Source organism: Lethenteron reissneri, chromosome 35 (genome assembly GCF_015708825.2).
Source record: "Lethenteron reissneri isolate LAM-NWPU_2019-01 chromosome 35, ASM1570882v1, whole genome shotgun sequence".
Taxonomy (NCBI): Eukaryota; Metazoa; Chordata; class Hyperoartia; order Petromyzontiformes; family Petromyzontidae; genus Lethenteron; species Lethenteron reissneri.
Window position 1 is genome coordinate 12,787,167 of NC_083813.1, and position 21,970 is coordinate 12,809,136.

At 55.5% G+C, this 21,970-nt stretch overlaps 1 protein-coding gene across 3 annotated transcripts in view; it reads right to left on the bottom strand.

Annotated features, from left to right (window-relative positions):
* Positions 1-225: 225 nt before the first annotated feature.
* LOC133350952 (RAB11-binding protein RELCH homolog) overlaps positions 226-21,970 on the bottom strand; it is a 34,753-nt gene continuing 13,008 nt past the window's right edge. For 2 of the 3 annotated variants that reach the window (XM_061565797.1, XM_061565799.1), the window contains 15 exons: positions 21,682-21,822; positions 21,214-21,378; positions 20,792-20,939; positions 20,022-20,178; positions 18,630-18,802; positions 18,046-18,131; positions 16,616-16,722; positions 14,033-14,132; positions 13,532-13,614; positions 13,235-13,298; positions 12,661-12,799; positions 10,865-10,981; positions 10,357-10,445; positions 9,920-9,987; positions 226-9,018 (listed from right to left, as the gene is read on the bottom strand). In XM_061565797.1, coding sequence (XP_061421781.1) covers positions 8,895-9,018; positions 9,920-9,987; positions 10,357-10,445; positions 10,865-10,981; positions 12,661-12,799; positions 13,235-13,298; positions 13,532-13,614; positions 14,033-14,132; positions 16,616-16,722; positions 18,046-18,131; positions 18,630-18,802; positions 20,022-20,178; positions 20,792-20,939; positions 21,214-21,378; positions 21,682-21,822 — 1,761 coding nt within the window. In that variant the 3' untranslated portion in view covers positions 226-8,894. The remainder of the gene's footprint in view (positions 9,019-9,919; positions 9,988-10,356; positions 10,446-10,864; positions 10,982-12,660; positions 12,800-13,234; positions 13,299-13,531; positions 13,615-14,032; positions 14,133-16,615; positions 16,723-18,045; positions 18,132-18,629; positions 18,803-20,021; positions 20,179-20,791; positions 20,940-21,213; positions 21,379-21,681; positions 21,823-21,970) is intronic. The other variant, XM_061565798.1, reaches the window with a different exon arrangement.

Genomic DNA, 21,970 nt, shown 5'->3' on the forward strand with positions numbered 1-21,970 from the left:
TCATAGACAGGATGAGCAAAATCCCCAAAACATGGAAGCAAGCCAAAGTCACCGCCATTCTGAAACCCAGAAAGCCGCAAGCATCGCCCTCCAGCTAGAGGCCAACATCCCTCAGGTCCTCCACCTCCATGCTGACAGAAGGTGCACCATGTTTTCCAGAATCCCCCCCCCCCCAACTGCCTCCCTAAAAGAAGCCGGATTTCGAGTTGGCCATAGCTGCTGCAGACAAAGCGTTGCCCTCACCACCCTCGTAGAAAACTGTTGCCAGCACAAATCCGGCACAGCAATGACTGGCCTGCCGCTGAAGATGGCCTAAAGCACGCGTGCTCCAGCATGGTCCGGGAGCTCGTGCACAAAAGTGCGCGATGCACCACTGAATAACGCAAAGGGCATCATAACTGGAACACTGAAACCGATACACCAATCCCCTGGCTTCCCGTTGTGGCTTACGTTCTGTAGACACGCACGTCACGAGAATGTACACGTTTCCCAACCAACGACAACCACCTACCACCCATCATCAACCAAGACCTCAACAATGCACTCTCGCCATCCACTCACGTCCCGATCCCTCTTCTGGGATAGCGCCGTCACCATCCTAGAACCTCGCCTGGATCCGGGAGGACGCTACCGCGTGTTCGGAAACAGTTGGACGTTTCGCTCCGCATGCCGGGTTGCTTCTTCAGGAACAGCACGTGGAGCGAAACGTTGGGCATCGTGAAGAACAACACGTGGGGGTCCAACGTCGGAGGGCTGCACGGCAGATCCATCGAAAACCTACGCGGGTAGACGGTACTCACTCATCACCCGATGATGTTTGTTTTTCAACGGTTTATTGAAGAACAACCTCCAACTTCCAGCAGGTTCTCATCAAGATTCCCAGCAGGTCTTCACAACCAGAAATCTATTAAGATTTCCACGCGTTAGTGTTATAATTTCAGATAAAATAAATGTTTTAAAAATCCAAACGGCGCAGCGTCCGAACGATGACGGAGTGTCCGCGCACGCCGCTCAGAGGCCACAACTGTCGATCGTGCGTTGCTCGGGTGGCGGCGTGGCAATTAAAGGCGTCATCGTTAGGCGCGTGTGTGGCACGAGTGAACCCTGCACACCACGAACGTCACGTCGTCATCTCGATCGGCGACGATTTCTCCACTGCTAGACGATCGTCTCCCCAAGCCTTCCCCTGTCTGCCGCGGTCTCGCGGTGTAAAAATAAAATCCAGCTGGCACCTGCACACACGGGGAAATCTCATCGCTCCATCTCCGCAACGGACGTCTGCTCTGATGCGTTCTCTCTCCTTGGTTGCCAATCCTTGGTTGTTTTCGACCACCGGAACATCGTCCGTGCTGATGACGCGTCTGTGCCTAGGCCCGCTCAATTTTCTAAACAGCTAATGCGACGTCTCCAACCTGCCCATGTTCTCTCTCGTCCATGTGTTCCTCCTTGTAACGTAATTCCAAGCTTACATCTCCTCCACGCTTTCAGTTTTGGTCGCATTACAGAAATATGAAACAATGCCGCACGTGTACGATCAGTATGGTTGTGCTGTTAGTCCGCACGACATAATGTACGGACTAACACCACACTGACCAAGACAGATGAATAATTTGCCTGCAAGAAGCATGTTGTTGAACTTCTTTTGCACCTCACGTAGCCAACCGTGCTAAGCAGAGGTGCAGGGAAACGACAACAATAGCAACGTTTGGCATTTATCTTTGACAACCCACACCAATGGTTTTGTACCCCCCCCCCCCTCCCCAATCGTCACGCAGTCTCAACCACGGTCCCCAGTCAGCTGTGACGAAGTCCTCTCGTGCCAAGCATACCTCGACATTGGCATTTAGATCCCAACGCATTGCCAGACAAGAGACTGGAATGGTCATATTCTTTGGGTCTTTCGGTAAAGTCACATAGATAGGTTCAAAGAAAATAACGTAGTTTTTTGTTATTTTCTTTGAACCTATCTAGGTGACTTAACAGAAAGACCCAAAGAATATGAATTCCTGCAGTCATGAAAGCTTTAAGTCAAGATTTAACGGAATGGTTACCTGCAATTTCAGTTTCTAGACCGATCGGTTGACCGCGAGATAGCTTGGAGAGGACTTCATCCAGCAGTGGAAAGACAGTGACATGATGATGACGATGATCACTTTGAAGCACGTAAAGACCATTAACCGGATAGAAATGCAACATGTCCACTGAAAATGCATGGATTTCTTTTTGGTTTTGCAAAGACTCATGCATGAAGTGCCAAACGCTGGAAATGTGACCGTGAAATAAATTCCACATTGCTTCTTTGGGCGAGACAAGAGGCAGCTGTAGTGTACAAGCTTACAACGGAGTGCTTAGGCCGAGCTCATCGCGGGCAAGTGCAGTCACGCGGAAGTGAAAGCCCCTGTCGCTCCGTTTAAACAAAGTGCCTGCGACCAGATCACCGGGGGATGCTCTCGATCTCATCGGGGCTTGGTTAATCGGAAGGAGCGCGGGTAGTGCTTTTGTGGGTGACTACCACGCATGCACCCACCCACGCACGCACCCACCCACGCACCCACCCACGCACCCACGCACGCACGCACCCACGCACGCACCCACCCACGCACGCACGCCAGGCTGCGATCGGCGACTGTGGGGCTCTGCGACGCAGCGGTCGGCAGAGGTTCAGTATTGAAGAATTCCATCGTTGTACTGTACTCATATTCCCTCCAGGTCTACACTCCCCCACGTTCGCCAAACCCGCCACTGACCAGCACAGTGACGTATGGGTCAAATGGACACACGTGATAGTGTTTCTCCGCACGGAGGGGACGCAATGGTGCTTGGCCGTTGCACGGCGATCCGTCCGTGCGCACGGACAGACAACACACAGATCACAGGGCTGCAAATGAACGAAAAACTCAACGCAGAACGCAGAATAAATAAGAGACACATGGAATAGTGCAAGTGGGTTGCGGGCGGACAGCGAGGCCCTTTCACACGAGCGGTATCTCGTGTGAAAGGGCCTCGTCAACCGGATCGCCAAGAAATAAACAAACTAAATAAATAAACAAGAGACAATCGCCTCCTTCACACAATCTGTCTGTCCACACGAAATATACTACAAGTCTTACTATATACCGCATACACATCCCATCAACCGCAAGGCCTTCTGGGAGTGCATCACTTCAACGCAAGTAAAAGTCTGGACCAGTTGTGACAGCCAGTGTCTCAGCAGCAGCAGAATGAGGCTTGTTTGAACCAGTGCTGGTAAACTGCTGGTCGTTTATAGGCAAGGACCCCCCCCCCCCCTCCTGTTAGCGATGGGTCCTAGTTCGACACAACATTCAGCAAGACACAGATTAATCATCCACGTTGTTGTGGAGAAAATAAATAACAAAGCGATTCGCCTCCTTCACATATCTGACCTTCCAAAGTGTTTTAGACATCCCATCAGCCACGAGCAATGGAAATGTAACGTTGACATCAGGCGTCAACTTACATTTACAACAGGGAGAGGCGGAGGAGACTGCGTTGCAGGCCAGCTTCAGTGTTGAGACGTGGCTGGGGCCGGCCTGTGGCCAAACCGCATGGGACGCGCCCAATTCCGTCACTTCTCGAAAGCTAAGCAGCCTGGGGCCTGCTTGCCTCTCGAATGAATGACCGCTGTGCAGACGGTGCGACGTGGTGGGTAGCAGCAGAGTGCTGAAAAATGGACCGCTGTACTGCACTTATACTGTTCGCTTTCACCAAACCCGCGCTGACCAGTGTGTATGTACGGACGTTGACCTTTTTCGCACCGTACGTTAGAGGCCGACCGAAATTCGGTTTCGGTTTCGGCGTCGAAAGTTGCCAAATGGCCTCTTTCGGCATAATCATAAATTCAGTTTCGGTCGGCCTCTACCATACGTAGCCAACCGTGCTAATTGGAGGTGCGGAGGACTGGTGAAGAATGGTCAAGTATGGTCAAGTATGGTCAAGTATGGTCAAATAACGGCCACAATCCAGATACCACAGAGAGGCCATTGTCCAGCAGTGCACTGACATGCGCGACGGGCGACTCCCGCGTGAGCGCACGCTGCCGAGAGGAGCAGCACAGGATTCAGTTCAGCCGCAAGCCAGCCCGGTGCACCTCCAGGATTTGTACGATTGCCTACGCCAGAGCTTCCAGCAGCCAACCGCCATCTGTAGTCCCCACCAGCAACCCCCCCACCACTTTGTTAGCCGGTGACCAGGCCCCTGGTCACCGGGGCGGTCGCACCGCCTGCCACCTGATAGCTAAGCCACTGACAAAGACACAGGTCCCCCATGCAGCCTTAACAGACCGTTGGGGCAAGTGCCGTTAGCGAGCACCTATGAAGGCCGGCACGGCGCACACATACACACACCACATGTGCTTCTCTCACTGTTTCACCTACATACGGCAGAATCAACAGCGGCACACAACCTAAATCGAAACACCTTGCAATTGCACTAAATATTTTTTTGTAAAGCCCCACTGAGCTACAAGACTCGCTTTCAAGAGGGTCCTGTCGCATTGGGATGTTTGGCCAATTCCTTTTTGCGTTGTGTGGAAGTAACCCGGAGAAAACCCACCACTCATATGAGGGGATAACGCCCATAAGGTCCGTACAGACGGGTTCGTGAACCCACTTGCTATACTGCCACGGGAGTCTCACAAATTCTAGTTGAACCGTCCGTCCAGTGTCAGCTCGCAGGCCTGCTCAGCCACCATGCCATGGCTCATTGAGCACCATTCGTGAGTGGCAACACCGCTCAACCGACACACCACACTTCTGTCCCGGCAAAAAACACAAGGACCCCCTCTCTACAAACGGAAGCAACGAATGCTGTTAGTTAGCACCTATCAGGGTCACAAGTGGGGTCAGCGTGGAAAGCACTACCCATTACAACCGAGCCATGCCGAGCCAGGGCCCGCGCGGTTCAAGAAGAGCCTGGTTGTTTTTCTACTGCAGAACCCAAGACAGCGCGTCCTCACAAAGTACCGACCGACGTCACACGCAACGGGCTCGTCGTTTAAGCGCCACCCCCCGGCCCAGCTTGGCTCTGAGCCAGCATCAGATGTCTTTGCGAGGCCAGCGTATTACGGTCTGGTTCCAGCTCGGCTCGGCAAATAGCCAACCACTCGTGCCGTCATGGCCCCACGCTGGCTCGGCTTGGTTTTGCCAGTGCAAAAGGTGTCTCGAGCATGCACGTCGGTCTACCATGTCTCCCCGCTGCCAAAGAAGACATCACACCAGGGAGCGAGTCTTGGCTTCGTCGATCTTGGGAAGGCCAAGAGTTCGTTCAGATGTTCAGACTGTTATTCCCGCAGATCTTGTGAGAGACTCGGAATTGCACCTGGGTTGCCGAGATGGTGGCATGGTATACGAACCACTGCGACGCCACCAACCCACATTTTCCCCAACACAAAAGACAAAGATCCCCCATGTACCCTTTAGCAGACCGGTGGGGTAAGTGCTGCTAGCGAGCGCCTATTAAGGGCGGCACAACGCACGAGGGGGTGATTTGGACAGCACCACCCGTCCACCTTGACCTCTCCAGTGCTGATGTTTGCACATTGCACCAGGTACTCCTTTAAGGCTGACTCGACCTAGGGGAGGCCTGGGACCAGTTCATATATCATTCGCCACAAGGGTTGCCACCTTTTAAGTGCTCAAAGATGCCAGGTGGATCATGGGAAGATCGAGAATATATCTCGCAATAGCGGAAGAGGGGAGAACTTCACGTGAATGCACTGCTTTAGGAAGCATCGCAACGCAACAGGACTATGACTGTCCTGGGAGGACTGGCAGATATCCCAGGACAGGTTCGTCAACAAAACGATGATCGTGGGAAAAAACCAGGACAGATAAAAACGACACTTCTCTTCACCGATGTTATCCATGGCCGGGAATCGAGCTCAGGTCTCCGGGTTCGTAGCGCCGGTGCACTAACCGCCACGCCGCCGCTCCCCACAACGCACGCACGCACACACAAACAATATTCCTGAAAATGATTTTAACCTCTTAAAAAGAGCATGCAATAAATACGTTGGTTGTTGAAGTGCTGATTACAATGTCCATCAATATGCCTTTGGAATCGCCAACACAACTTGCCACGAATTGCAATTGACCAGGATGGCCTTTGGTGATGAAGAAGAACCTTGGCGACGACGATGCGTTTACCTTTTTCGCAAATGTTATCAGCTCAACTAATCAAGGATACACCAACAATATATGTACAGTGCAAGTCATTATAAAATGTATGCACGCACAAACAAGTACATACAAATGCGTAGATGCGTTACGTACAGACACACACACACGGAGAGGCCCCCTTTAACTCACTGGGGAGACACGAACGTGCACCAGGGGATTTTTGTGATTCCTCTGCAGCTGCCGAGACCCGCGGACGCTGATACCGCACCGAGTACAAACGCCAGGCGTCTCGGTCGACTTATCAAGCAGCGACTTTTGGATCGGGCATCAGATTAAAAAGACGCGGTCACCGCATCGCGCGCTTTCGGATGCGTTTCCTTCGGCCGCCTGGAACGTTCTTCCTTTTGATATTATGGCGCCACTGTGAGCTATGCACTTTTAAATCATCTCGAATGTGAACTCATTTCTTTTTAAATGCTTTTTGTGTTTAGGTTGTTGTCCTTCCCCCGCACCTTCGAGTAGCACGACTGGCTACGTATAGCGCGAAAGAAGTTCAACGCACACACGTACACATATGTGCAGCACGCGTACCGTCGCTTGGCTTTCGTGAACTCGGTGGGACGAGTGCGGGAGCGGCCGTTTCGCTTTGAGCGGAGATTGCGTCTCAATGCAGACGTGGACATTGCCAAATCGGTCCGATTTAAATGCCTTCCCCCAGCCATTTGAATAGCGGACTGCCAGCCCCTGTCCAAGCTAAACTCCTCTCTTTCGTCCTCTGCCGATAACAGGATGCCTTGTGTCGCATTACAAAGCAGACGTGCCCACTGCCGCTGTACCGCACCTTGGCATGCAGGTGCATTGTGCTGTAAAATATCCCCAAGCTGATGTTGGATTATTGGCATTCAGTTTCACAAATATTCATTACAATGGCAGCCATAAGTGATATTAATGCACAATTCTAACAGTGCCATCTTCCATTCGCCTTCATGACGATGACACGAAACCCAAACGGACCCACACGAACTCAAAAGAATCCCAAACCCAAACGAACCCACAGCAACCCACAGCAACTCAAACAAACTCACACAAACCCACACGAACCCACAGCAACCCAAACAAACACACACTACCCCACTAGGAACCCACAGCAACCCAAACAAACACACAGGAACCCACTAAAACCCACAGGGACCCACAACAACCCACTCAAACCCACAGGGACCCACAACAACCCAAACAAACCCACAGCAACCCAAAAAAACCCACACTAGCCCACCAGAAACCCACAGGAACCCAGACGTTGCAGGCGGTGGGGGAGAGACCAGACGGGCAGACTGTGGATGTTGAGCGTCGCCTGTGCAATAGCCGAGGCATCTGGCAGAAGGAAGGAAGCGATGGCGAGGTGGTGCTCGCATCGCTGACGTTAGCCGTGACAGCCTCTTCACTTGACCAAGACCCCAACAAGTTGAATTTGGACCGGCACTTCATTTGGCTGACTTGCAGCCGTGAGAATTGAAATATCAGGTTGCCTGTCATGCGACGAATATGACGGCGTGTGGCAGGGCGAATGAGAAAGTGTCGCACGCGACGGTGTGGGGAGCAGAGACCAACTGAATGGGGCCTCGGGCGGTAGCTCCGTGACACCCGCTTGTGTGGAGCCGTTCTACAACGCGACGGCGCTGCACTGCTCCACGAGCTCTCCGGCTGCTTCTTTCATCTCGTGACACCACAGGGTGGTGGGGGGGGGGGATCCGAAAGCAAAAAAATAAACAACAATCCAACCGAATAAATAATAAATAAGCGATAAACCGGCGTACCATTATGATTGCACACGAGCTCCAATAAATAATGTGTAGGTGTGGGGGGGCCTGTACGCCCGTGGCCCGGGGGGGAAGGTGGCCGAGACCCCCCAAGCGGGGGGCTACGGTGCTGCCCGCTGCGTATTTGCCGCTCGCGGTGCGCCGGTCTCACCGCGCCGGTGACGGACGGATACGCGGACGGAAAGACAAAAGCGTTCCGCTCCCTGGGCCGTGTCCAGGTTGTACCACGCCGATCAACAGCCGAAGAGCCGCACAGCACAACAGTCATAGCCAGCATCGTCATAACGTCGACACCCAGACTCGGATCACTTCCATGCCCCACCGCAGGTGCCAAATGGAACTGACAGCTACTAACCATTTTTATTTTACTAGGTAAGGCCGACTGAGCTAAAGAGCTTTTTTTCAGAAGCGGCCTGGCCATGTTTCTAAATGTGGAGGGAAAAACCGGAGAAGCCGGAGAAAAATCCACGCGACCACGGGGATAGCATGCAAACTTCCAATACATAAGCGTTCAGGGTCGGGATGGAACCCACGACCGCCTGTATAACAGGCGAGGTAGAAAACATCTCGCCACAGCAAACAGCACTGTCTATTTCCCCGCCACCACTCCAAGTCCTGCCCCACCACACACGACCGTAACTCTCATCCTGGCACTGCCGGCACCACCGCCACCACGCCGATTTAACCCACGTACCACAACAGCCACACACCACAACACCCAGACACACCACAACCAGTGCCCGTACAGCAGCACACCACTCGCTCGCACGCCATCACCACCAGTAATACTGCCCCACACCACAAGCACCACCATCGCACACTCCGGCACGAGCAGGAGAAGACTCGGCTACCGGGGGGCTGGTGTGGCCCGGCTTGTGGGGGGGGGGGGAGCTGAGCGCAGGAAGTGGGCGTGGCCCCGCAGGAGGGGGGGGCGGGGTCACTTCTTGCGCTGGAAGACGTTGGCCAGCATGACGCTGGAGGTCGTCAGCTGCCCGACCTTGCTCAGGAACTTGGTCTTGGCGTCTTCCGCCGAGCCCAGTGCGGCCGGAAACGAGAGGCCGCTGCCGCGGCGGGGAAAGGCGTCAGCCACAGGACGTGGCAGCAACGTTGTCGCGAACCGCGCGGCGTGGCGGCGATGACGACGGGTGGTGTTTGACGATGAGGTGTGGAGGATGACGACGTCGATGAGGATTATGGTTGCCGCGACGTGGCGATGCTACGGCGTATCATACGATGTGAAGAAGCAAAGGTGCAGCTCTGCAAGTGCTTGCTTATGCCACTGCTGGTGGAAAGGCCTCTGCTAGAGGGAGCTATGGAGAGCCCCACTCGGGGGTACTTCATGCCGACGATAAGAGGCTCCACAATAATGGCATCGTCCGTTTGACAAACATCCTCATTACGTGATTCTCTTTCCTCCTTAGATATAATTAATGTACGGTGGTGTGGGATGCAATTGACATGGATGACGCTATAAAAAAATTTAATTATTGTTATCATTCTATACCTTAACATATTTATTTTCCTGACGTAAAAAACAAAAAAATTCACCCATAAAGGAGCGTCATAGTTTCATGCGGTAGCGCGTTCTCCATTGATTGCAGAGGTTCACGGATTGAATCCGGCATGCCGCTCTGGTTATTAGCGTGAGCGTGTTACCTGCTAAACAATACCCTCCCCGTCTGCTCCACGGCGGATGCTGACGACCCTGAGATGTCATTCATACAGAGTCGGCCATCGTGTGCCACCGTCAGGGTCCAAATTTGCCAAATTTGAAAAATAACCACCGCAAATGATAAACATGTCACTTGTGCTATAGACCGCCTTTCGTATTGAGGTGTCTCAAAGTGCTGCGAGTAAAAAAAAACCGACGATAAAATCCAGTGTAAACACTGATGCAACCATAGGAAGACGCTGAGTAAATCCGCACGGCACTGCGCCGACCGCGCTGTTTGGGGCCCTCACCTCGCGTCCGCGCTGCTCTTCGCCTCCAGCTTCAGCTCCCACTCGCGAATCATCGTCGCCACGATCACCTGTTGTGCGCGCACAAGTACAAAGATCCCCCGCGTAGCCACACACACTGCTGGGGCAAGTGCTGTTCGCAAGGGGGCTAAGTGAAAGAGCTGATTGGTCAATTTATTAATTCAAGCACGATTTCAATTCTGCAAACCGTGCAAGATCAGGTGCATCTTTAGTAACGTTCCTCCATGCTATTTCCTTCTGATAATTATCAAGGGATGGAATTACCACGCAATTACTGTGCGTGCGTAATTAATTTCAATTACCCCTGCAGCGTCCCCTGCCAGTTGGCTTAATGAATTACGACTCTTTAAGCCGGCGCTAGCAGTAGCTTTGCCGAGCAGAGCGCGGTGGGTCCATTGCCCCGCGGGGTCGCCACGTACCTCGTGCTCCGGGGAGAGGAACTCGAGGTCGCAACGGAGGCAGCGCAACCCCGGCAGGAAGTGCGTCGTCATGAGCTCGTCAGAGATGACTGCGGTCGTTTGTCAAGGATCACGGCTCACGCGGCCGCTCCACTCACGCACACACACGCACATACACGCACGCACACCACACACACGCACACACACGCGCGCACGCGGGCACACACGCGCATATGCACGCAAGCCACCCACAGCCACCAGGGAAGCAGCACGGCGCAGTGGTAACACCTGCACCTCGCAGCAAGAAGGACCTGGGTTCCTTGCCGGCTCTGCCACCTTTGTGCTTGGAGTTTGTATGTCCACCTCCTGTGCTGCAGAGTGTGTGACTGAGTGTGTCTTTGAGCTGGAACAGGTGATGCATCTGCCAGTCAACATCAGTCAAGCCATGAATCCACAAAAGAAAAGGGATTATTTTTTTGGAGCGGGCAGAAGGTGGGGTGGGCGGCAGCACATCGCCGCGTAAGGATACAGCAGCAGGAGAGGGCGGAGTACGCCTCGAAGAGCTGCAGCGCCATGCCCATGCGCTTGCCCTCGTTGTGCTGGTGATTGTTGGCGGCCGCGAGCTTGTGCAGGTGCGGGATCACGACTGCCCAGAGAGACACAAAGACAAAGGCCACCTGCGTAACCGTACAGGCCGTCGGGACAAGGGCCGCGGGGCGAGCACCTCAGCCGGCACCCATGCCCGGCCGACTGCCCCGCCGCTGATGTGTGCACGCCGCACCAGGCGCTCATTCAAAAAGCTCGGTTGACCGGGCAGAGGCCCAGGATCTGTTCAGATATCTCTTGCCACTGATGTTGCCCATGGTCCGAAATCGAAATCAAGTGGCCGGGAGCTTGTGGACGGTGTTGTCCGTGTGCTGTGCGAGCCAAATGTGGCGTGTGTGGACGAGGCGCTTTGCGTGGTGTGTGCCACGTGGGTAGTGTAGCGGTTAGCGCTACGCTGCGCTACGAACCCGGCGAACCTAGTTTGAGTCTCGCTCACGACCACCGACACCAGTGACGATTATCTGAACTGGTCATGGGCCTTCTTTAGGTCGAATCAGCATCAAATGAGTATCTGGTGTAAACATCACCACCGGACGTGGTGTTGGCCACCCACCCCCTCGTGTGCCGTGCCGGCCTTCATCGGTGTGTTGTATATATATATATGCCTTTTCCAAAAATGAATATTAAGAGTGATATTGCCTCTTTTGAATGTCACAGTTCCTGGTCGACATACATATGCGTTCCCTGCATGCCGAAAGTGGGAAACCCCAGATGACAAAGCCAAACAGCACCAGAATGGGAAGCAGGGAAACAGAACACAAGAGACCTCGATGAGATGGGCATGATGAGAACACCCAGGCGGAGGGAGTCATGCTAGGGAGGAGAAGGCTGCTTCATAATGAATCACGTGGCTACAGACACACACGCCACATCTAGGGCCAATCAAGTGGGTCTGTGTTCACACAAATCTTGGGATGACCTTCGGAGGGAGTATGATATGGGTTATGACATCAGGTGCCAGGATATCTGCGGGGCCAGAACCAGGGATGAACTGAGGCCGACCTGGTGGATGCACCACCGGTGCAAAGGTGGGAGGAAGGAGCTTTGGGATTTTTATTAATTACACAAGATAGGAATTCCTACATGACAGTATACAAAGATCATATTAGTCAATCCTGCATTGGCAGATTCTGGGATTAGCCCTGGTGACTGGCAACAGAGTGAGTTCATGCTAAGGCAGACTAAGTATGGGTGAAAGTTTTATTTCACGTTTGTCATTATATCTTGAGTCAATTGCAGACTCAAGGACTTCGAGAAGTTGTACTGTACTAAGCTAAGAGTTGTGATAAGCTAAGAGGTGTGCGAAGGAATTATCATATAATACTGTGATAAGCCTAGACGTGTGAGAAGATAAGTGGAGACTCGAGTCACACACCGATATCAAGTGTGCATCAAATGTTGTCCAAGCTATAGGCTGGAAAAATCCTGCGGTGAGATTTGGATCTGAGACCTGACATCATTACACATAATCGATCAGCGAGAATCAGTAATAGATCAGCTAGAATCAGTAATCGATCAGCGAGAATCAGTAATAGATCAGCGAGAATCAGTAATCGATCAGCGAGAATCAGTAATCGATCAGCGAGAATCAGTAGTCGATCATCGAGAACCAGTAATGTGCCGTGTGTGTTGACGTGCCGCGTGTGTACGTGCCGCGTGTGTACGTGCCACGTGTGTACGTGCCGCGTGTGTACGTGCCGCTTGATCGCCGGTGCTCACACTCGTCGCGGAACTTGGGCTCGGCGTTGGGGCCGACGCGGCCGAACGAGTGCACGATCTCGGTGTGCAGCGCGTGCGCGTCGCGGTACTGCGCGTCCTCCAGGAACGACGACAGCTGCATCTTGACCCGCTCCAGCAGCTGGCTCACACAAAGACAAAGATCCCCCGTATAGCCTTCATCAGACTGTTGGGGCAAGTGCTGTTAGCGAGCAGCTATGAAGGCTGGCCATGGCACACGAGGGGGGTTGGCGGACAGCATCACGCCCGGCCACCTTTGTCTCCCTAGTGGCGATGTTTTTACGCACCGCACCAGGTACTCATTTGAGGCTGAGTCAACCGAGGAGAGGCCCTGGACCGGTTCAGATAAGCATCACCGGTGTTGGCCGTGAGTGGAAATCAAACTCGGGTTCAATCAAAGATTGATTGATTGAGGTTGCGTGCTAACCGCTGCGTCACCGCCACCCCACACATACGCACGCAGACACGCAGACACACACACGTATGAAACAAAACTCATGAAGAGCCAGAGATGCAACTCGTACTGAAGGCAAAGTGTAGGAGCAAACCGGCTCACCTCCTTCTGCGTCACGGACTCCATGATGGTGCCGAACGCCGGGACCGTGGCGATTCGCACCGAGCTGCGCCCGGCAAGCACAACAACAGGGAGGGTCAAGTCTGGTGATTCGGCGTCGCCACCGTGGCCGCGTGTCGCTCACGGCGCGGCGACCCGACGCGGTGCGTGCAATTCGAACCGTAGACACAATCACGGGGCAGGGGGTGGGGAAGGATGACCGGGACACGGCCATTACGACACGGCAGGAACTGTGCCGGCCACTCCCGGCGGCATGCGGGGGCGCCGGCGCGGACTCACATCTCGGGGTCGCTGGCGAGCGTGATGAGCGCCGGCACCACTCGCTGGGCCACGAGCGTTTCGTTCACTCCCTTCACCAGCAGCTGGGCGCCACGTGCGGCCACACGCACAGAGAGAGAGAGACTCGGAATTGAACCTGGGTTGCTGAGGTGGTGGCACGGTATACAAACCACTGCGACGCCAACAACCCACATCATCCCAACACAAAAGACAAAGATCCCCCATGTAGCCCATGCAAGATGTCGGGGCAAGTGCTGTTCGGGAGCACCTACGAAGGCTCGTAAACCGGGTGTGTCTCTGTGTCTCCGTGTGTGTAGGGAGACAAAGGCTGTTGGGCGTGGTGCTGGCCACCCACCCCCTCGTGTGCTGTGTCGGCCTTCATAGGTGCTCGCTAACAGCACTTTCCCCAACTGTTTGTTAAGGCTATACATGAGATCTTTGTCTTTGTTTTTTTTGTTTGCGCGCGTCTGCCCGCGTGTGTCCTCGTGTGCGCGCGGTCACCTCGAACATGCTGGCGGAGGTGCGGCGCACGTGTGCCGAGGTGTGCACCACGCCGTACCACAGCACCGTGAGTAGAGACTCGTGATACACGGGGTTCGCCCTGCGGGGTCGCAGGCAGGGGTCACAGGGGCAGGGGTCACGGGGCAGGGTTAGGCTCAGGGTTCGAGTTGGGGTTAGGATAAGGGCAGAGGTGGAGCTATAAGCTGCCCAACTGTTAAGCTTTTTAAATAAGGCCCTAATGTCATGGGTTAGGGTCAATGTTGAGGTTCGTGATTGGGGCTCTGCTGGAAGGTCCAGGTCCTGCCTTCTCTGTCGTCTGTCATGTGAGCGTCAGCTCACCTAACCACCCACTCACTCACTCACCCACCCACTCACCTACTAGCCCACCCACTCACTCACCCACTCACTAGCCCGCCCACTCACTCACTCACTCACCCACTCACTCACCCACTCACTAGCCCACCCACTCACTCACCCACTCACTAGCCCACCCACTCACTCACCCACTCACTAGCCCGCCCACTCACTCACCCACTCACGAGCCTGCCCACTCACTCACCCACTCACGAGCCTACCCACTCACTCACCCACTCACTAGCCCGCCCACTCACTCACCCACTCACGAGCCTGCCCACTCACTAACCCACTCACGAGCCTACCCACTCACTCACCCACTCACGAGCCCGCCCACTCACTCACCCACTCACGAGCCCGCCCACTCACTCACCCACTCACGAGCCCGCCCACTCACTCACCCACTCACTAGCCCGCCCACTCACTCACCCACTCACTAGCCCGCCCACTCACTCACCCACTCACGAGCCCGCCCACTCACTCACCCACTCACGAGCCCGCCCACTCACTCACCCACTCACGAGCCCGCCCACTCACTCACCCACTCACTCACCCACTCACGAGCCCGCCCACTCACTCACCCACTCACGAGCCCGCCCACTCACTCACCCACTCACTCACCCACTCACGAGCCCGCCCACTCACTCACCCACTCACTCACCCACTCACTCACCCACTCACGAGCCCGCCCACTCACTCACCCACTCACGAGCCCGCCCACTCACTCACCCACTCACTAGCCCGCCCACTCACTCACCCACTCACTAGCCCGCCCACTCACTCACCCACTCACGAGCCCGCCCACTCACTCACCCACTCACTCACCCACTCACGAGCCCGCCCACTCACTCACCCACTCACGAGCCCGCCCACTCACTCACCCACTCACGAGCCCGCCCACTCACTCACCCACTCACGAGCCTACCCACTCACTCACCCACTCACGAGCCCGCCCATTCACTCACCCACTCACTCACCCACTCACTCACCCACTCATTCACCCACTCACTCACCCACTCACTCACCCACTCACTCACCCACTCACGAGCCTACCCACTCACTCACCCACTCACGAGCCCGCCCACTCACTCACCCACTCACGAGCCCGCCCACTCACTCACCCACTCACTAGCCCGCCCACTCACTCACCCACTCACTAGCCTACCCACTCACTCACCCACTCACTAGCCCGCCCACTCACTCACCCACTCACGAGCCTACCCACTCACTCACCCACTCACGAGCCCGCCCACTCACTCACCCACTCACTCACCCACTCACTCACCCACTCACTCACCCACTCACTCACCCACTCACGAGCCTACCCACTCACTCACCCACTCACGAGCCCGCCCACTCACTCACCCACTCACTCACCCACTCACTCACTCACCCACTCACTCACCCACTCACTCACCAACTCACGAGCCTACCCACTCACTCACCCACTCACAAGCCCGCCCACTCACTCATCCACTCACGAGCCCGCCCACTCACTCACCCACTCACGAGCCTACCCACTCACTCACCCACTCACTAGCCTACCCACTCACTCACCCACTCACTAGCCCACCCACTCACTCACCCACTCACGAGCCTGCCCACTCACTCACCCACTCACTAGCCTACCCACTCACTCACCCACTCACTAGCCCACCCACTCACTCACCCACTCACGAGCCTGCCCACTCACTCACCCACTCACTAGCCTACCCACTCACTCACCCACTCACTAGCCCACCCACTCACTCACCCACTCACGAGCCTGCCCACTCACTCACCCACTCACTAGCCTACCCACTCACTCACCCACTCACTAGCCCGCCCACTCACTCACCCACTCACGAGCCTGCCCACTCACTCACCCACTCACGAGCCCACCCACTCACTCACCCACTCACGAGCCTACCCACTCACTCACCCACTCACGAGCCCGCCCACTCACTCACCCACTCACGAGCCTGCCCACTCACTCACCCACTCACTAGCCCGCCCACTCACTCACCCACTCACGAGCCCGCCCACTCACTCACCCACTCACTAGCCCACCCACTCACTCACCCACTCACTAGCCCACCCACTCACTCACCCACTCACTAGCCCGCCCACTCACTCACCCACTCACGAGCCCGCCCACTCACTCACCCACTCACTAGCCCACCCACTCACTCACCCACTCACTAGCCTACCCACTCACTCACCCACTCACGAGCCTGCCCACTCACTCACCCCAGCTCGAGGAATGCTGCTTTGAGGCTGTCGAGCGGGGAGGAGGTGAGTGACAGCGTGGTGAGCACGTCCTGCAGGAAACCCGTCAGCAGCTTGCGGTCTTCTTCCTGTCCGCAGAGACGGGTGACGAGGGGAAGGCAGAAACAAGGAGTTTGTTTTGTATCCCATCTCTACAAAATTTCACGATTAACTTTTCCATCAGCTTAATCCACTGGCGAGCAATAAAAGCTACTTACTGGACAAGGCGATGTTGTGAGTGATCATAGTCTACTCGCGGGAAGTACCCGGCGTTGCACGGGGAAAAAATATATTTCAAAACTTCTCTTAAAAACACAACAAAAAGCTATAGAAAGTGGGGGGTAAATAGTTGATCTAAAAGGTTTCCAAAAATTGTCGACCTCACCCCCCTCAAAAAATATTTTACTACCTACTCTACAGTCATATATACCGACTCTATAATAGTATATATCGACTCTATAATAGTACTATCTTCACTGAGTGTAGTGGTGAGGCCTAGTCCCGTGCAAAGTCCCCGGCCTCGCCTAGATTGCCCAGCCGGCCGAGGTAGCACCTTTGCAGGCTGGGCTGCTACCCCCCCGCCCGCTCGACAATAATATTATCTAAGGACGATAATAGTAGTATCTACCGACCCTATAGTTGTAAGAATCAGAAAGGGTTTTATTCGCCATGAAAGTTCGCACAGACAAGGAATTTACTGTGGCAGGAAGGTGCATACATTCAACATGTAGGAATCTTAAGTGCACACATTGGGGAGAAGAGGACATCACACTGTGAAGAATTTACCTCAGCGTTGTTTTTTGTTTTTGAATTTTTTACGCGAATGAGAATTCCCCCCACCGATCGCGTGTGTGCGTTGCTGGACAACCACCACGGAGCTGGCTTTCTCGCGCATGCGCAGATGCGTGCTCTAGCGCCACCCTGTGCTTATAAAAGGGAATGCGTTGTTAATTGAACTGCTTTAAAGTTGACAGATGTGAAACACGAACAGCGCTTTTTTGTCCCGGGGCATACGGCGTGGTATCCGTGTACTTTTTCGATACGTAAACCCCACAGTTTGTCAGTTAAAAACGTCACGTGGCACCGCGCAGACAGGCACGCAGACAGACTAAAATTACTTTTATCGGTAAGATATGTAAAAACAGATAACCCCTAACCCACAACTCGACCCCAAACACCACCCTAACCATGGGTTGATCACGACTGTGACCCACCCTTGACCTTACCCCAACTAGTGACCCGACCCCGACTAGCGACCCAACCCCCGACAGGTGACCCGACCCCGACTGGGTGACCTGACCCTGACTGGTGACCCCGACTGGTGACCCCGACTGGTGACCCCGACTGGTGACCCGACCCCGACTGGTGACCCCGACTGGTGACCCCGACTGGTGACCCGACCGCACCCCAACCTGGTTGTAGCAGGTGAGGACCCCCGTGGCGTAGATGGGCACCGTAGCCTTGGTGAGGATGGGGTCCTCCATGTTGGGGAACGACTCTGAAGACAAACGCAGAGACCACGAAGCCAAATGAGGACTTCATCATCATCATCGTTGTCATCATCGTGAGCAGCATCGTCATCAGCAATGAACAATCCACCGCTGGATGAAGGCCGCCACAGACAATCACTGCACCACCCCGTCCGCATCATGAATTGCAACGCTGCACACACATACACTGCCGCGTATGAGCGACCGTCAGTACCCACAATGCATCTGGCGAATGAGCCTCTTTACCCACAATGCACCTGGCAAGCGAGCGTTAGAACCCACATCACACCTGAAGGGCAGACCGTCTACCCACAATGCACGTGGCGAGCAACCGTCTTGTACCAACAATACACTTGGCGAGCGACCGTCTGTACCCACAATGCACCTGGCGAGCGATTGTCTGTACCCACAATGCACCTGGACAGCGAGCGTCCGTACCCATAATGCACCTGGTGAGGAGCCGCCTTTACCCACAATGCACCTGGCGAGTGTGCAAGCGTCCGTACCCACGTGCTCCTCGGAGAGGCGCAGCAGCTCCTGGAACTGCGGCTTCACCTTGGTGTTGGTGAACGTGCGGCCGAACGTGCGGCAAAGGCGCCAGAAGAAGCGCGAGAACTCGTGCACGCTCACGGCCGACGTCACCGAGATCTTTCCCATCATGGTGATGAGCCGCGGCAGCCTGCGCCAACGGACAAGATCAGGGCGGTCGGCGAAAAGCTACACAGCGGTATCTTAAAGTGTTGTGCGGTGATAAGAGACACTCACGGTTGGAGAGCATTGGTGGTGAGTGATACTGTAATGCAAAACTAAGCACCTGCCTGGGTATTTTGTACCATCGGACACTCCACCCCCACAACTCCCAATTGGTGATGGGGCAGTTGTGGAGAGAGTGGAGAGTTTCCTATACCTGGGCAGTGTGCTCATGACCGGCTCTGGTTTAACAGCAGAGGTCTCACTCCGAATAGTCGAGCGGCATTATCTTTTCATCGGTTGCGTGACGCTGTGTGGAAGCTACCTGGTCTGTCGCTCCGCACGAAGCTTCAGGTCTTCTCGGCCACGGTCATTCCCTCCCTTCTCTACACTTGCGAAACGTGGACCCCCCTAATGGAACATCCTCGCTGGTTTCAAACATTTAGGCTGGTCTGCCTACAATCCATCCTGGGTTTAACCAGGCTGGATTGTGTGAGGAGCTCACAAATCTTTGAAAGATCTGGACAAAGTCCCATCGGTGAGCTCCTCCGGCAGGCAAGGATGCGTTGGCTGGGTCCTGTAGCCCAGCCACCACATGCCTAAATAGCTTTTGTTCGGACGGATCGAGGGGGCTAAACTGGCATAGCACGGGCCGGAGAAAAGATGGAGTGATGTGGTACAAGAGGATGTGGAGCTGAGTGGACTTGCCAATGACTGGTACCAGCAGTGTCAAGATCGGCCTCTGTGGAGGAGGCTCGTGAAGGATGCTACTGGGCAGGAGGCAGTCGCCCTCCAACAACAACGGAGGGCGGAGGAGCGACGCTCACAACAACGATCAGAGCGCCAGATGGCTAAAGCACGGCAAGTTGATACAGTAGGGGGCACAAGTGGTGCATCAGCCACTCATCTCGGTCATCTAAGTCAGTCGGCCCGTGGCACCTGGGTCTGCACCGTGACCTCCTGCCAGCGGGCGTTCGACACTTCACGTGGCCTCAATGTGCACATAGCCTGGCACAAGCGTCGTGGTGACGTCACCGCCACTTAGCGGCGAATGGCGGTTGTTGTTGTTGTTGTAATGCAGTGATGCACACTCACGGCTGGTGAGCGTTGGTGGCAAGTGATGCTGTAATGGTTAGGAGAGGGTTATTGTCGTGGATGTGACGGCGCTGGCTGTGTGCGTGCTGTGGTAATGTGGAGTAGACGCTCACAGCTGGTTGACCACCCAGAGCAGGCTGGCCCAGCCCGTGGTGCCACCTTGCTGCAGCTGCTGCTCGTAGTGGCACAGCAGCGACGCCAGCAGCTCGCGGCTCCCCACCAGCGTCGCCACGTCCTGCAGCAGCGACGCCGGGCGCGGGAAGCGCGTCACTGCCCCCCGCGATGCGCCCAGAACAACACAGACACACACAGACACAGACGCACACAGACACAGACGCACACAGACAAAGATCCCTCATAGTGCTATTAGCGAGTAGCACCTATGAAGGCCAGCAAGGCACACTAGGGGGTGGGTGGCCAACATTACGCCCGGCCGCCTTTGTCTCTCCGATGCTTCAGGTACTCATTTAGGCCTGTGGAGCCTACACGGGCTGTTGGGGCAAGTGCTGTTTGCGAGCATCTATCAAAGCAACATGGTCGGAAACCACGCCCGGCCGCCTTTGTCCCCCCAGTGGTGATGTTTGCACACCGTACCAGGTACAGCACTCATTTAAGCCTGAGGAGACCTAGGCGAGGCCTAGGACCAGTTCAGATTTTCACTACTGTTGTTGGACGTGAGTGAGAATTGAACTTGGGTCGCCAGGTTCGAGACACACAGACAGCCAGACAAGCACACACAGAGTCGCGTCAGCCTGGACGCGTCACAGCACGAACCCCAAGTCCGTTCCTCATTGCTGCCAGAACCGGCAGCTACCCCCCCCGTCCCCCCCCCCACGCCCGCCTCCCCCCCACACCCGCCCCCCCCCCCCCCACGGCTGGTTACCCTCAATGGGCGAGGTGGCGGGGCCCTGTCTCGCCGTCTCGGCGAAGGGCGAGTGGACGAGCGCGTGGGCAAAGAGCGGCGGGATGAGCGACTGCAGCGCCGTGAGGTAGAGGTGCAGGCGCCGCTCGTCCAGACCGTACTCGGCCTCCTGCATCGGGGGTCAGGGGTCAAGGGTCACCGGAAGCACGGGGTTAGGGGTCGACGTGTGACTGAGACGTTTCTTAAGGTTACAAGATTCAATCGTGATTTGGGAGAGAAGGGAGGAGAGGAGAGGGGAGGAGAGGTGAGGAGAGGGGGAGGGAGGGATTAGATGTATCGTCGTATGTGGGGGCAGTGAATTTTAGAGGGGGGCGGGGGTGTGGGGAGCTGGGTGGGGGGTGTGGGGGGCTGGGTGAGGAGGTGGGGGGCGGGGCCCAACGCACCCTCACCAGCGTCTCGATCCGGCTGAGCAGTGTGTGGAGGAGGTGCGGCTCCAGCTCTCCCAGCTCCATGGCCCACGCCGCGAACGCCGGCAGGAAGACCTGGTGCGTGGCGGACACCACGCGCTCCGCCGGGTCGCCCAGCGCCATCATCAGCAGCTCGAAGCCCTGGAGATCGGCGCCACCGGGGAGGGGAGCAGGAGGGAGGAGGGGGGAGGAGGGGGGAAAGGGGGAAAAGGGGGGAGGGGACGAGGCGGATGATTGACAGCGCGGTTGAGGTCACGACCGCTGGATCATCTTCACGAGAGTTACCGTTCCTCCACATTACGGACGCACAGAGGGATGGACGAACAGACACACAGACTGATGGGCAGATACACAGACAGACGGATGGATAAACAACACATGGATGCACAGACACGCAGACTGATGGACGGGTCAGACACAGACGGAACTGACGGGCTGGGGGACCTGTGGGTACTTGTCGGGGTCGTCCATGTAGCCCATGAGCACGCCGAGGCTCTTGATCACCGCCTCCCGCACCACGTCCGTCTTGTCGTCCATCAGCATCTGCTGCAGCATGGACAGCACCAGCGAGCTGCGGATAACTCGCTACGCACACACGGGGGGGGGTGGGGGGGGGCATAGCGTTAACCATCATCATTAAAACTCGATAGGGTCGTTCCCGAATAGCTACTGAACTTTATAAAGAACTTATATTGGATCAGAGTTATCGTGAGCCTCCGCTACAGGCGGACGT